The 16,932-nt window shown below is 35.7% G+C and overlaps 1 protein-coding gene across 1 annotated transcript; it reads left to right on the plus strand.

Annotated features, from left to right (window-relative positions):
• Nucleotides 1-1,672: 1,672 nt before the first annotated feature.
• LOC110460038 lies at nucleotides 1,673-11,486 on the plus strand. The gene is made up of 7 exons (XM_021512736.1): nucleotides 1,673-1,780; nucleotides 5,180-5,254; nucleotides 5,545-6,635; nucleotides 6,979-7,036; nucleotides 7,442-7,651; nucleotides 8,268-8,334; nucleotides 8,638-11,486. Exons 3-7 carry the CDS (start codon nucleotides 6,407-6,409, stop codon nucleotides 9,010-9,012), a joined length of 939 nt encoding a protein of 312 aa, XP_021368411.1. The 5' UTR covers nucleotides 1,673-1,780; nucleotides 5,180-5,254; nucleotides 5,545-6,406; the 3' UTR covers nucleotides 9,013-11,486.
• The last annotated feature ends 5,446 nt before the right edge of the window (nucleotides 11,487-16,932 follow it).

Genomic DNA, 16,932 nt, shown 5'->3' on the forward strand with positions numbered 1-16,932 from the left:
TAAACTGTTTGACATACCTAACCTATATTATATGGAAGCACATATCTCTCCTCCGTGACAACTCATATGCAGGGTTATTCTTTAAATCAAGCGTTTCGGAACACTTCCTGAAAAACAAATCGACAGGGAAAACTTACACATTTCAAACAAATACATTAAGATAAAATTTCACTTACCGCGTATTACAAATTAACATATCCTTGATGTATCTATAAACATTGCAGAACGTAATACGAGTATGAAATACCAGTTTACAAGCTGACAGTTTACTTTAGATAGCAATCTACCTATAAAGAAACTTCCAGCAGTTATGTTCAGTCACGCACGCTCAGTTCACCCAGTGCATAGGGTATATCGTATGGTTTCCATCAGTGTAATCATTTCAACCGCTCAGTTAGTGCTGGTTTTTCCAAAACTCATTTCACTGAGATAGTTATATCAGGATATTATTTAAGCAAAGCACATACATCTTACAACCATTAAACTGTACGGATAGTTTTTAAATATGGTGACTCCCAGATATTGCATATTATATTGTGTCAACCATCAGTCTGCGGAACTCAGAATCATAGAAGATAGAATGGTCATCTTACAAGCCACTTCTTCATCAATTGCCTTAGTAGGCCTCAGTAGGCAAGTTTTATTTATTATCTAACGAAATTGATGATATCATATTAGATACTAATACAATGGGAGATATAAACATAAGCATAAAATCACATAAATATATTCTCTCTGGTGTCCTGGCATATGTTGAAATATCTGGATTTTTTTCCATGCTGTAAACTATCTTACTTTTATTGACGTTTTTATTAATACAGATCTGATGTAATCGGTTAAAATGACACTGTGTGTAGCGACAGTGACTTTGGTGTGCCTCTAATCAAACATTCGACCTTATCTGTTAAAATCTCTGTTATTCTAATAATTAATCTCTGTGTACATGTATTAAAATCTCAGCTAACTATTTCTAGTTTTCTGTATTTACGTATATCTACTTTGTATATACTGAATAAATGAATATCTGCATTGTATGTCTTCCCATCTAGAAAAGACTTAAATAGATGATGTCTGTGCCTATTATAATTTTACGTTTTTTACAATAACATTAATTTGAAATGATGCTGACTTCACATTGTATTTTGCATATGTGTATTGATAAATATTCATAATTATGTGTTTCGTGATTCAAGAGAGAGAGAGAGAGAGAGAGAGAGAGAGAGAGAGAGAGAGAGAGAGAGAGAGAGAGAGAGAGCAATATGTGTTAACGTATACTCAGCCGGCGCGACACAAATCGTGTGTGTATAGTTTTACTATCCATATTCGTGTGGCTTGACTGTATATATTGAGGTGTTTTATAAATTCGAGCATATATTGTGAAAAAGTATAGGAAATATTACTTTGATTAAAGATTTATATATTTACCAAATTTCTATTTATTAAATCAGTAACACTAAAAAAAATATGCTAATGAAACTTTCTAGTGACTATGCAAAGCATTTATTGGGAAAAACCCTATGCGTTTTAAAGTAAATAGCTTTACAATTTATACACAAGGCATCCCAGTGTCGTCACGCTAAGGTGCCGACTTCACAGCCGCTGCAGGTCAAATTACGAAGGTTATTTATAGGGTTTCGGGTAAAGTAAATTCACTCCCGCTTCGGAATTCCTGGTAAGAAGCTTTCTAGCCTACTACGATCAACAACAAAATCGACCTGAAAGTGTCTTTCAACATCAGATTAACTCGGAGACAAATATTAAGAGCAGTGAGAAGAGACAAGTAAGTAATGTTTAGATAATGTGGTATATAATTGACCTTCTTTGTGAAATAGTGTTTACTTCCATGTTTACAATGTTAATGCGTACATGAGCAGAGAAAGGAGTTTGGGGCATGGTGTGCACGAATGTGAGTTATTGTGTGTGTTACCACAGTTCAGTAAGGACGTAAAGCGTGTACTGTTTTAAGACAGTTTTTCATATATTTGTGTTTTACAAATAATAATTTACCAAATCATTTATTTTCCATTCTAATTACTTGACGATGTTTCCGCTTAAATGATAAGGATTGTCATAACTTTGTATCATATTGCCTCCCCTTTCCGACTCTGAAATTAAAGAAGGATATTCGAGAATTCAGAACAAAGTTAAGGAATAGTAGCCAAATATAAAGGAGTCACACTAAGGAACCATACACTGCCGATCCTACGATTGTCAATGTCACTGCTTAGGAATATTAATGCAAAGGATTAAAATAAAAAATTAAACAAATTAAACTCTTCAAACTCATTGATAATGTCAAATCTTCAACAAATATCGGAGCATACCTTAAATAGAAAAACAGAACTTTGCAGAAGGCTCATGTTTGCGATTACAACTGATGCAGTTGTGCCCTTTACGATATAAATGAGGCTATCATGGGTAGGCTTTCTAACTTCATTTCTTCTATGATAACTCGGTCAACGCTCCGATAATGAGTTGATCACGATATTATGAATATTGCAGGGAAATTCTGCTGAAAAATGACAATAAAATATCAATTCAATAAACACCAATTCGATAGGTCAATTGGTGTTTGAAACATTAAATTATGTAAATAAATAATTTGAAAGGTTTTTAACATATTCATAAGATTACTTATGTGCAACACTGATTCAAAGTCTACTGATAAAAAACAGAAGAAATTGTTTCCAATCATGTAACATTGTATTTAACAAAACTAATTCCATTAAGAAGTTATTTACTTTTTATGCCTGGTCTACTTTAATTAAGGAACATTTAACATGTTCAGGTCATATCGACAGTAGTACACAAGTTACTTTTTGTTTGTATATTGAATCTAAAAAATAGATAAATACGACTAATAATATGCAATGTGCTTTAACTCAAAAGTGTTAGAGCTTACGTACACGTGGCATCTTTACCTCTAAATACAGTTGTGGGATCGCACAACGTTACACGATGTGCGGTGTGCGCACGATGTGTGCACGATGGGCGAACGATAAAAAGCTGGACGATCATTGCTTGCGCACATCTGTGCGCACAATGGACGGACGCTGTGCGATAACAATCGTGGTTGGTGTAAATTGAGGAATGCCTTAACAATTTATACGGTTTTGTGTTTAAACATATAAACTTGATGTCTACGTATGTTTCTATATTCTAGCAACATCTATAAACTTATATAATTATCTTTCTGTCTATACATTCTTATATTTAGAAATTGTGTTTTCTGTGTTTTTAAACAAACTTAATCGTCACATGAAAATTACAACACAATCCCGTATACAGGTAAACATAACCACTTTGTACATGTACCTGGACCGTAGTTTTCTCCCCGCCTGGGGCACTTACGTAACTCGTCGGGTAAGGCCGGGGGTGTGAAAATCCAGGTGAAGGGGAGCCATAGGCAAACGAATGCAAATAACAAATACTATTCATTACGGTCAAACGGTATCGCATATCAGCTCTGTGTGTCAGGCACTGGTCAGGTAAAACTCCGGACACTCATAAAATTGTTATTTACCTGTTCTGTTACCTTGGAGCCAAACCCAGCCCATTCTTGACAGCCTTACGGTCGCTGTAATACTGTGTAACACGCATTGTGAAATTGTGTAATCTTGATTATTGTGATGAGAAATTACAGATATATACACAGTGTACATTATCGTATACAAGCTTTCCGTATTTTTGTAGTTCCGTAATTTTGATCTTCAAATGATACCAAATCGCACAGTTGTGCGGAGAGAATCGCACAACGGGGCGAACGATTGCTAAATCGCAAAGTTGTGCGCACCATGTGTGGACGATGTGCGGACGGTGTGTGAACGATGTATGCACGGTGTGCGCACGCTATTTTTGGTGCGTGGTGCGGTCTCACAACTGTAGTATACAGCAACGCGGTGAATTGATGATACTTTTTTTCAGGTTATTGTTCTGAATTTCAATATACGTTCCCCTCATCTCAAACATATACAACACGAAATGAAGAACTAAACAAGAATTTTTATTGATTATTTAAAAATAAACTCTAATAAATATCTGGGATAATAAAAAGCAAAACATTATTCTCTGGGCTTCGGGTTAGAACTACCGACCTTGCGATTACCAAACAAACTGTTTGATATACAGCAAGCTGTTATCGGACTGTCAACATTTCATATGTATTCAAGATGGAATGCAATAACCTGATAAAATATTTGGACGAATTTTTTTTCTTCTATATTTCGGTAACAGCCCATAACAGTAACCTTTTTTGAGAACAGGATATAAGTTTTATCATATGATACAGGATGAAGGTCAACATCATTAGAATTGGTACCTGCATGCGCTGTGTGTCAAAAACGCATTCAAAGAAGGGGAAACATGGGTGTTTTCTTGCACATTGGTCAAAGTAGCATCTTTGACGGCACGTGAGATTTTAAGTTAAACAAGCCACATAAGTCACCCTCACTTCAACCCCTTGATGTGTCATATTGAAATACCTCAATTAAAAATCGGAACTTTGATAACATTTTGTAATGTTACGAATGCGCTAAACATGTAATAAACATTGAAACTGAAAAGTACGATAATGTTTATAACATGTCTAGCTTCTTTATAACAATATTAAATGTTAAAAAATGACACTTCAATATATGACGTTCGTGTAGTGTTTATGGTCAGATGTCATGGTTATATACAAATATGTTTTACTATGATTTTTGTTCATCCCATAGACACAATCATCTACTGTTGAGGACGGTATGCCTCTTCACACCTAATTAAAGAATAGTTAAGCTCCGCATGATTTAAGTATGTAAATAAACTTTAAATAGCAGTGCATTTCGTAGCATTCAGTTGGGTCGCAAAAGAGATTGATTTGTTATAACAGGTGCTGACTTAATAGGATTTGTTGGGGAATTTAGGTATTTGCTGTATTGATGTTTAGAAAATGAGTAGCTGAAAATATGTAATCTGTCAGTCTTCTCCAGGGTTGGAATGAATTGTGGAGCTAGATGGAAGTTTTCACCACGGTCTAGATCATGTAGTTGTAAATGATGTCGGATACCCCCTGAAATCAAGGGGTGTATGTATGGATTGTCTTTTTTGCATTGTTTAACTAAATAACTACATGTTGATAACAAATGTGATAGTGACTTAATTGTAACTAGGCTTTAACCAAATTATTACATTTCTTTAGATTCGCCTGCGAGTTATAACGAATTGATCTCTTGTAACTTCCCTGGAACTTTGGCTATGAAATTGTGTAAGAAAGGTAAGTATCTACCGGTTATTTTAAATTGCCGTGATTTCATAAATGATTCAGGTGCCAAATAGAAATTATTCCATAAGGAATATTCATCATTATTCTGTGAATGAGTACCAAAATAGAGATTTTTTGGCAAGTCTCCAATCAACTTGTCACTTTTCCCCGCTGTCTCTACCTTTCAACCACTCCCCTTACCTTTTTGAGATTTGAGATGTGTCATTCTTGTACAACAGGAATATATTTTATTTGTTCTAAATTTGCAGATATACTATATCTTGTTTTGTTTGTGTTTCTAGATAATGAAAAATCGGGTAGCAGTGACGAGTTTACATGTTTTGGGGCTCTCGTGTATACAAAACAGTCATCTCCCGCAAAAACCGGAACCTATAATTTTAGTTGCAATACTGACGAAGATGTCAAATACGCTGGGAACGACCATGATTGCATTTGTTCACTGCATCGTGAATTGGACATTACGACTTCCCAAGGCAATATATTAACAAGTACGTTATACCTTGTCTCTCAATTTCTATGACTTCTGATTCAAAGTAATTATATTGCTGTTTTGCTACAATGTATAAAAACTCGTAACTAATGCAGGGGCGTACCCTATAATACACAATAACGTCAACCTAAATATGTAATACAGAGATTGAAATCAGTTAACCCGTTTAGTACTTGAACTCGCTCGAGTACATAGAACAAGTATAGAAGTGGACTTATTTGTTTCGACAGACATAATATTTGTGAAAATATTTCCGCGATTAGTTAGTAGGGTTGTATCAATAATTAAAAGTATTATCTAATGTTTATGTAAGACCAAGTGTCGGAGATCACATGTACAGGCGAAACTTGCCTTGAGTGATTAATCAATTACTTTTATATAGAGTAAATAAAGCAGAGGTATAATAATCCAAAATGAATTGATCTAATCAATCAAAGTCAAAACTAGCGCACGACATCATCTCACTGAACCCGAACAGAAACTACATATACACAAAGACAACAACTAAATCTGATACATGTAATAATACACTATTTAGCTGGCACTTTCGACCTTTGAATAACATTACTTGGGGGCTTCTTAGATAAACACTCCTGCTACATTGTAGACAGCAGGTTTCCATAAAGTACTAAAACATGTAAAGTGTGATAAGTATGTTTCTGATGTGGATAATTAATTATCATATTTCAATTCTTACAGGATGTTTCAGTGATTCAGATGAATCTAAATGTATGATAAGCTGGAACGGGAATAATTTTGCCAAGCTGCTTTCCTCTTCATCTTGTGAAAAGATTTTGGTTGAGGGTCAATGTAAAATTAAGTGCTGTAATAGTGACACTGAAGTTTTATGCGAAAAAAACATTAAATGCACACGTTCATCTGGTGAGAAAATACCTTTTGACAATTTCTTATATTCTTATATCCTATTCTTAAATTAAATCAAAACGTTGCTCCAGAATTATTGTAACTATGTGTTGTTAAAGTGATTGTATTAATTAGTTATAAGTATAACTGCAATACCATATCGTCAATGACACATTTGTCTGTACCAAGTTACAAAATGCAAGTCAATTGCAACAAAGCTTTTGAGAAAAACCGATGTCACTGAACTTGTATTGGTTGATGATAATATTACCAGACATAAAAATAAATGGTATATTGGTATCATGTTCATATATAGCTTAGTACATGCTACTTTTACCATTCATTAAATAAACCAACAAAGGGAATACGAATGCAGGGATCTGTTACCAGACTGAAAAATCAACAACTCAACAATCAAGGTATTTTTATAGTGTCATTTATATTCTCCGATACGATAGGTGCCTATAAAGCGTTTTAAGTGATTTCATATACACTATTTAAACCCCAAACCTCAATTTTGGATCAAGTATTTGCAATAGTGATTTTTTTGGTACTTTACAACAACAAGACACTGTTGCACCATGTTAACAAGGGGGGAATATCGTGGTCAGAAACAGCTCCATTGGCACTCATCCTCTCCTATAACGGGAAGCGCGCAATGTGGGTAAACACACATGTAATAGAAAGAACATTATCCTAAATTTGCGCAGCCAGATATTTCTTACTCGATATTCATGTATAGCACGTGCGGTGCCATATTTTAATATATGACTTCCAAATACAGTCATTAGTTGGACTATTATGAGTGGACGTTTATTTTACAGCATCACTAGAGACGCTGTATCCACAACTGCGCCCACAACATCTACGAAAAGCACCACCTTTGTTCCTTTTGACAAAAATCATCAAACCGCATCTCAAGGAAATGGAGACTCCGTAGTTATTGCCCTTGGGGTTGTAGCAGGATTGGCCATCCTAGCACTGCTAGTCACTCTTGTCCTGGTGTTTATATTCCGTCGTCGAAAACGTGGAAGGTAACAATACTCTTTTTATAACTCTTAAGCCAATAGCAAAATCTTCATACAATATTTTTTTTACCACGGTGAAGATTTAACTTTTTTGTCTTCATTAAAATATCCAAGGTTTGCATATATGGTTTTATTATTCATGAATTTAAATGTTATGAGTGAAGTTTTAACAAAGGGGTATTCTATGATACTTAGATGAGTTACATCACAATTCTGTGTTGTGTACTGTACAGGTACTAGAACACTCATGTTTTGCTTAATATTTGAGATAAGAATGCTTTTCAAAGTGAAAAATAAAAACTTGAAATTGTTAGCTTGGGTATTCAAGTGAATTAAACAAAACCAGTGAATAAATCTAGAAACGTCGTTATTGTATTTAAGAACAAGCAAGTATTTTTGGGCTTTCTGACATATTTTGTGAAACGTAATTGTTTTATGATGACTGTTTATCTCTGTGAAATATGTTGTGACAAATACTGGTGTCATTATTATTATCTGATTGATTGATTGATTTACTGACAAATTAATTAATTTGTTGACTGATTGACTGATTTATTGATTGACTGTTTGAATAATTGATATATATATATATATTTATTTATATATTCATTGATCTATTTAGAAAACCGACCTGTACCAATGTCTATATGGATATGAATGTATCAGAAGTCGGAAGTACTACATATGAAGTAGGTATAATATCGCATTAGCTAGTGAAGGTGACATCATTCGAATATACATATACTTGTGATATTTTTGTAACGTTAGTATCGATGTGTCATCTAATAACACTAGCTTATTCATTCACGTAGGATGTATTATGATTAGCACTACAATCATAATTGGAAATGTAGAATAGACCATTCAATACTAATCGTACAGATTATACTAACATATATATGCGATATAGAAATATACTAAAAGTGGTTCGAAAACGTATGGTTCATTGCAAAAAAAAGGCATTTTATGAGAGTTTAAATTATTGTTTGTAGTCATCCATGGGAAGCCAAAAGCATCATGAACGCTTAGAGAACGAATGTTCGAATACAAAAGATCGGCAATCGGGATTATACATGGACCTCGACGATACAGCAATTGTAAAATCTGACCAAACTACACAACAACAACAAAGTGGCACTGAAGCAACTGATGGTATCTACAACAGCATAGACGAGTATGAACCGAATGTGGACGAAGGTTATTCTCAAACTAACGACCTTTCACAACGTTCACAAGATCTGGCCAGCCCTGTTGATTTCCCTGTTCCGTCAGCTGACTATTTTGTCCTAGAAAAACAAGAAGAAATGTCTTCCACGAGGCCGACTGAGGATTTGAACCAGACAGGAAACTATTTCGTTCTAGGATGAAGATCGAGTCCTATCAGACCTTACAGACATTAGTACTGACAGCGGAATTGTTAACGCAAACAAAGCAGATACTTATTTTATTGTAGAAGAACAAAGAAATGAAAAAAACAACGAAAGTGTGCCAACCGACGATAATATTTTGCTTCAAAAAGGAACAGAAATCAGCACCAAAGAAGGAACTCCCAATGATGATACCTACAACACATTAAACAGCGATATAAATAATGAACAAGATGAAACCACCCAAGAAGACTACTCTCACGCTAGAGGTGCTGGTAGTTCACAACAGAGCACAACAAGGGAGACAACCCCAGCAGAAAATGTTGACGACTATGATCAGTTATTCCAAAAACCTAACAACAAAGTTGTGTACGATGCTGATAACGATTACGAGCACATAAACAATGACGATCCTTTGACCTCCCTTTAATTATATCATGAATGGTTTGTCGTTCCTCTTATATCGAATGTTGGTACCCTACAGACAGTGTTATGGTACATATGTAGTTGTATGGCATTTGTTACAGATGACACAGAACTATTGGAGTTATCTCCCATTTGAACATTGCTACATGTATATCAATAGCACTATCCTCCCTATCCTAGAAAACTTTCGTGTTATTTTAAGCTTTATCTGTGTATATTTTAATTTGCCCCAAAACGAGACACCTTAATTAAGGTCAGATATATGGCCTACATGTATCAATCTACATCAAAAACAGCAAATTGTATGCTAAATTATTTAGCATTTTATATCCTAGTGTCTCAGATCATAGGATTTTATTAAGATGTTTAAATAAGTGATATACAGTTTATATAAATGTTTTATGATTTGTCTTATAACTGATTGTTTGAGCCATTATCGTAATGTGTAATACATGCAATGGCTACTTACTTGTGTTTACAAGTTGATATTTTGTAATCATAACCATTGGAAGGTGTAATGGTATTATTTTTTAACCAAACACGAATTGTTGCATTAACCACTTCCCAGCATCATACTGACTAGTACTAAGCAGTATAGAATGGCATATACATTTTTTCTTTAATCGGGTATTCTCTTGTTTGTTACCTTATTTTGAGACATAAAACAAATGATCTGCTACCCCCATTGCAACCCTTGGGATATATTCTCTTTCTCGATTTCCTTCGTTATCTTTTCAGTATTGTCTCCCTTATTTCCCCTTTTCAATTAACCCCAAACAAACCAAAACATATTCCTAAATTTCTTCATCGAATGACCATCATGACATATGCTTCCTTTATTATACATTCTTGTACAAACACAATTAAATTGTTTCATTAATTTTATATCTATAATAATTACGCAAAATAATATGAAAAGTTTAAGATATATTCGTACACATGTATCATGTTCAATACCAAATGCACGTACTCATCTGGTAGATTTTATTACTACCTGAAGCGTAATATTAACACAATCACAAATACAGAAGTTATCAATCAGAAGCCCAGTTAAATTCCACATGTTATATGCATATTGTAAATAAGCCGGATGTCCACGAGTTTGTTTAGTGTTGGCTATTGTCTTGACGGGTTACTTCAGCCAGCAGTACCTTTACAGTTTGTTTAGTGTTGGCTACTGTCTTGACGGGTTACTTCAGCCAGCAGTACCTTGTACTATCATAACGTATACCTTTAGTTATACTTATAACGTATTGTCTGTTTATCCATTTAAGGAAATATGCTATTAGATGTACAATGTATAACATAAATTTTAACATAGAACATACAATGTATATGTCAATGAAAATTTGAATTCAATTGAAAAGATATGAACAGTTTGTCACATTTTATGAACAGTTTGACACATTTTAAGAACATGTTAGCACATTTAATAAGAAATTGATTGTCAAATATCTTATCTGGATGTAGAAAATCTACAACTATGTAACACTGAGTCGTAAAATATCATAGAGGTAGAATTTGATGCTAGATTTATAGATCGTTTTAATTTTTATCCTTCCTTACAAAAATGTTTCATAATCAGAACACTTGATATTTCCTCTTGGTACAGCTGTCTTTTCCAAGAGCGTATATACGCATACTTTGTGAAAAACATGACAAAGACAGGTATGAAATAAATAACCATGGAAATAATTGAGCTCCTGGTTCACAGTTTATTTGTTTGTAGCCAAATCTTTCCGAAGACTTTAGGAACTCCCCTTGAAACAAACCGTGGTCCTCTCATAGCCATCTTGTTTTTGCTTGTTTATGAGGCTAAACGTGTATTTTCCCCAAATACTGTGATTGCTGATACCAGTTCACTGCATATCTTTTCATTAAAGAGCCATGTAGCTAACATAAATTAAATATGTTTTAATAGTCAATCACATTGTACGTTACAAAATATCAATCACAAATGATTTCCCTTTCATCAACCGCAAGTATATGATTTTTATATATATTCTAGAATATTGTATTAATGCATAACAAAAATGTTTACATTACAATAAAATTTATCTACTTATTTGTTTTTAATATTTTTCCTCGGATATTTTTTTACAAATATAACAAATGTAACAGGAATCCTCTCACCTTACCTACATAGTGTATGGTGCTAAAACTGCTCGTGTATAACACGCGCTCCTAATTGCCCATCCAGACGAGCTAGAATGCAAGCAGTCCAAAGAGCTTTTCCTTGTTGTTAGAAGTCTGCGACACCGCTTCTAATGGATATTCTTCTTTTACTCCATAAAGCCTCTCCTTACTGGTCAGTGTTGTCGCACTCTGAATGTCCTTTACTTACTGGCCAGTGTAGTCGCACTCTGCAGGCCTTTCACTTGCTGGTCAGTGTTGTCGCAATCTCCAGGCCCTTTCCTAACTTGTCAGTGTTGTCGCACTCTGCAGGCCCCTTCCTTACTGGTCAGTGTAGTCGCACTCTCCAGACCTTTTACTTGCTGATCAGTGTTGTCGCACTCTCCAGGCCCTTTCTTTACTCGTCAGTGTTGTCGCACTCTGAAGGCCTTTTACTTACTGGTCAGTGTTGTCGCACTCTGAATGTCCTTTACTTACTGGCCAGTGTAGTCGCACTCTGAATGTCCTTTACCTACTGGCCAGTGTAGTCGCACTCTGCAGGCCTTTCACTTGCTGGTCAGTGTTGCCGCACTCTCCAGGCCCTTTCCTAACTTGTCAGTGTTGTCGCACTATGCAGGCCCCTTCCTTACTGGTCAGTGTTGTCGCACTCTCCAGGCCTTTTACTTGCTGGTCAGTGTTGTCGCACTCTCCAGGCCCTTTCTTTACTCGTCAGTGTTGTCGCACTCTGCAGGCCTTTTACTTGCTGGTCAGTGTTGTCGCACTCTCCATGCACTTTCCTTAACGATCAGTGTCGTCGTACACTGCAGAGCCCGTCTTCCCGGTAAGAGTTTTCGCACTCTGCAACCCCTTTCCTAACTTGTCATTGTTGTCGCACTCTGCATGCCCCTTCCTTACTGGTCAGTGTTGTCGCACACTGCAGGCCCCTTCCTTACTGGTCAGTGTTGTCGCACTATGCAGGCCCCTTCCAGACTGGTCAGTGTTGTCGCACTCTCCAGGCATTTTAATTGCTGGTCAGTGTTGTCGCACTCTCCAGGCCCTTTCTTTACTCGTCAGTGTTGTTGCACTCTGCAGGACCTTTCCTTACTGGTCAGTGTTGTCGCACTGTGCAGGCCCTTCCTTACTGGTCAGTGTTGTCTCACTCTGCACGCCTTTTACTTGATGGTCAGCGTTGTCACACTCTCCATGCCCTTTCCTAACTGGTCAGTGTTGTCGCACTTTGGAGCCCTTTCCTTACTGGTCACTGTTGATGCATTCTGCAGGCCCCTTTTTTACTGGTCAGTGTTGTCGCACCCTGAAGGTCCTTTCCGTACTGGTCAGTGTTGCCGCACCCTGAAGGCCCCTTCTTTACTGGTCAGTGTTGTCGCACTCTGCAGGCAACACGTCATCGCCGATTTCTTTGTTCTGCGAAGACAGAAATCGTCATCTTTAAGTCATAGAATACTATTTGTCAAAAATTGGTTTGCCTTTGAATATCCTTTTTATGTTATTTTAATTGACAAATACCAACCAATTAATCTATATTAGACAACACACACACAAATCATATATTGTGTAATAGATAAATCAATTAAATCGTATTTTTTATTCATGATATATATTTAAGGTCAGGAAAATGAAAAATAATACGAAAGTGCAAACAAAGAAACTGTGTTGATATTAATAAATAATAATGATAATCAAATCTGTTATTTATACAGGGTTACGTATTTGTAATAACTTGCTTGTTCGGGCTTCTTTCTGCCACTACACACTCCTGTCTTCTCGCTACTGCAAACTCCATCCTCCATTTAACTTTAGTTTGCCAATACAAACCCAAACCCTTCATCTTTCCTTCCTAGTATACTCCTTACCTTTCATCTTGAACTATAAAGGGATGTAATGTTATCACATATAATGGAGTTTTCCCCCTTTTACTGTAACTTGCTATATCTGTTTTACTATCATGTATGACTTGTAAGCTTGTATGTCCTTAATGTTTTATTAATGATTATTATCTCACGAAGCATATTTTAAATTAATTGCTTCCAGTTCCCCCAAAAAAATGTTATAGCTAAAATTGGCATAAATGTCCCTATAATTAAATCACACTATATTAGTGTATATCCGGTCAACATTTTGCTTTATTAGCATGTATGCAAATTACACTGTCAAAGCGCTTTAACCCTCAGCTAGTAATACTTGTGTTACATACTAGTTTGCATTGTTTACCTCCAGTTTATAAATTTAACTTTCAATTGATTTGCTTTTGTACCTTTATTGCTTTTACTTTTGCTTGCTATTTCTTACTTTGCTTTGAATTTACCTGTATGCTGTTTATCCATGCTATTTCCCCTTTGTATCATTTTTTTGTCGCAAAAATAGCACTACAGTGCTTTTGTTCATTGTTTTAAATATGCGACGTTAAATAAAAATATCTTGTATTTCGATTTAAATCTAATTTACAATATGGTCCTGTAATAACAATTTACAATGGTCATAGACATGATACATAGAATGACATATACAGTATAGATCAATACTAACAGTACCACATGTGCAGATCCCAACAAGTTAATCTATTCGTTACATCTAAAACAGTTACTGCAGGCATTCCTTCTAAAAGGACTCGGATAAGGACAAAATATGGATGAGCTCCAAACTGCTCACATCCATAAAAGCATCAGCAGGCTAGCCTTCTTTAAAGACTCTAGACTAGGTAAAATATGCAGTGAGCTTTCGAAATTGTTCCATAAAATGCTCACAGAAAACTCACTAAAATTTCTCTTATAATTAGTTGTTCTACATTATTTCAACTAAAGTTTTGTGTTGTTAAAACAACGTCTTATTCTGGTAGAAACCTGACTAACATAGGTTAGATATTTATTGAGAACAGGCAACAGCTCATGTTAAAGCTTATAAAAAAAGTATGGATTTCCTTAAATCATAGAATTTATGATATAAGAACATTCTTAAACTAGCCAGTTGAAGGTTTGTCTGATAATTTCTTTTGAGTGTGTTCGAGTTGTCTCTCTTGGATCACTGGGTCATACATATATAGTCGCGGTCTGCCGTCACTTTAACTTTACTTCTCTCTTTAAATGGTGAAGATTAGTACTAATTGTGTAGATGGAGATACAAAATGAGTTTAATGGCTTAAAATCAAACATACAAAATTGTAACAACATCCGCTTTACTTGTTATGTGTAGTGAACATTTTATTGCAAAACATTTTTTGTAAAGTTTCTCACAGGAAATGTTATTTAAATATTAACATCAATAACATAATTTGATTTTTTTTTCTTAAGGAAACAGTTTCACTGGAGCACAGCGGTAAGATGGTCACCGAGGCCAGGTACATATTTGATATAATCCCCGGGCGGGTCATCCCATCGGCAATGTCCCTCCCCAGACCCTCCTAGACCCTCCCCCAGACCATAATAACGTTAGGTTACGTCTCTTATCGGCAAGAAGAATGCCCCATTCTGCTTGTTTCCCCATCAAAAACGCCAAACAATCTACCACATTCCGATGACGAACTTATCAACATTGATATAGATAAATTCATTAGAGATGAACAGGACAGGAACACACAGAAAAAACACAGAATCTAACATAAACAAACTGTCAGAATGTATCTACCAAAACCTTAAGGAGTCACGGCCAATCATACAAACACCACTTCAGGAACTATGCAAACTTCTTTGCATATTTTTCATGAATGTTAAAGGAAAGGATGGAAAAGATCTAGAACCCAGTATTATTAGGTGAATTTCATGCAGTGTTGACAGGCACCTGTAATGTAATGATTACGGCTTTCCAATTTCGACAAGTAAGGCATTTCAAAAAGTGACAGACGTCATCCAAACAATACGAAAAAAATGAAAAGGGGTGGGGAGGGAAATTTTGAAAATAAAGCTGATCCTTTTTCTGAAGACATCAACAAATTGTACGAAACAAAGCAGTTGGGTAATGGCAATCCTGAATTCCTATTACGAACCGTCTGGGCCAACAACACCATACATTTTTGAATGCGGGGCGTTACAGAACATCACGAAATGAAATAGGGTGATGTGGTCGTGTGCTAGACTCGGGAAATGACAATAATTTGCAATACAATGGACGCCAAACCAAAACCAGACCAGGTGCCAACCCAAGAAATGTTAGGGCACTACCCCAACGCGATTGGTCTACTCTCGAAAACCCCTCTGGTGGTCCCGTGGTATAATTCACAACCAGTCGGCAAAAATGAACTGGGAAAATGCATGCCGGCTATGGCAAACAAATGCAGGCACACATTAAGGACTCTGCTCATCTCTGAAGAGATGGAGATTGGGTGAAACTGCCCGTGCAAATGAAGGTAAGGATGTTAATTGAATGAAAGGATTCGTAAATAATACACCTGTCGGCTCTTCGTACACAACATTTTGTTAATATCATATAAGGAATACTAACTGGCGGCCTTGTTGAAGGTTACACCTTGAAAGACTGGTTCGAATTAATCTTATATTTACTAGTGTATGAAGTGTGCTTAAACTCTATTGAGATAAAGTTGCTAAAGTGACGGAGGCAAAATGTGCCTACCAGACCTTGTTTATACATAACAGCTATCCTTCTGCAATGGATAGTCATTCTAAAAATCTTCTATAAGATTGGATAGGCAACCTTTGCGTTAATTTGCAAACAACGTTTACCTGCAAAAAATCAAAAATGTTCACCCATAACCCGACATATGACTTTGATTTTCAATGGGATCTTTTGATAGTTTTCCATGTAATATCTTAATCCTCAGCATTGCATTTTAGAACAACAAAAGGTCACCTGTGTCCATCCTTTCTAGACCCAATTAAATGTGTTTTCTTCGATTAACGGATTAACTTAATTTCTAAAGTTTGCACCCCACTTGAAAATGACATGGATGTAAGCTTAAATTTAAGACTCAAAGTGTTATTATCAGAGACACGACGAAAGGTGTTGTGTAATTGCTCGTTACTCACAGTACTGTAGTTAGTGACACCAAGACAGATAACATGTAAGTGTTCGTTACTCACAGTACTGTTGTTAGTGAAACCAAGACAGATAACATGTAAGTGTTCGTTACCCACAGTACTGTTGTTAGCGACACCAAGACAGATCACGTGTACGTGTTCGTTAATCACAGTACTGTTGTTAGTGACACCAAGACAGCTAACGTGTAAGTATTCATTACTCACAGTACTGTTGTTAGTGACACCAAGACAGATCACGTGTAAGTGTTCGTTACCCGAAGTACTATTGTCAGAGACAAAATGACGGGCTACGTCAAATGATAGTTAAATAGTGGCGTAAAATTACACGAAAACAAATGTCTATTTGATGTTTATACTGGATTTTTTTCTAGTTTCA

The sequence above is a fragment of the Mizuhopecten yessoensis genome, unplaced genomic scaffold (assembly GCF_002113885.1).
Source record: "Mizuhopecten yessoensis strain PY_sf001 unplaced genomic scaffold, ASM211388v2 scaffold10303, whole genome shotgun sequence".
Lineage (NCBI taxonomy): Eukaryota > Metazoa > Mollusca > Bivalvia > Pectinida > Pectinidae > Mizuhopecten > Mizuhopecten yessoensis.

Coding starts and splice junctions, on each gene's coding strand:
- LOC110460038 (XM_021512736.1), top strand. CDS start 6,407: ATGTTTCTGATGTGGATAATTAATTATCATATTTCAATTCTTACAGGA. Junction 7,037..7,441: donor TCAACAACTCAACAATCAAG/GTATTTTTATAG, acceptor TTTATTTTACAG/CATCACTAGAGACGCTGTAT. Junction 7,652..8,267: donor CGTCGTCGAAAACGTGGAAG/GTAACAATACTC, acceptor TGATCTATTTAG/AAAACCGACCTGTACCAATG.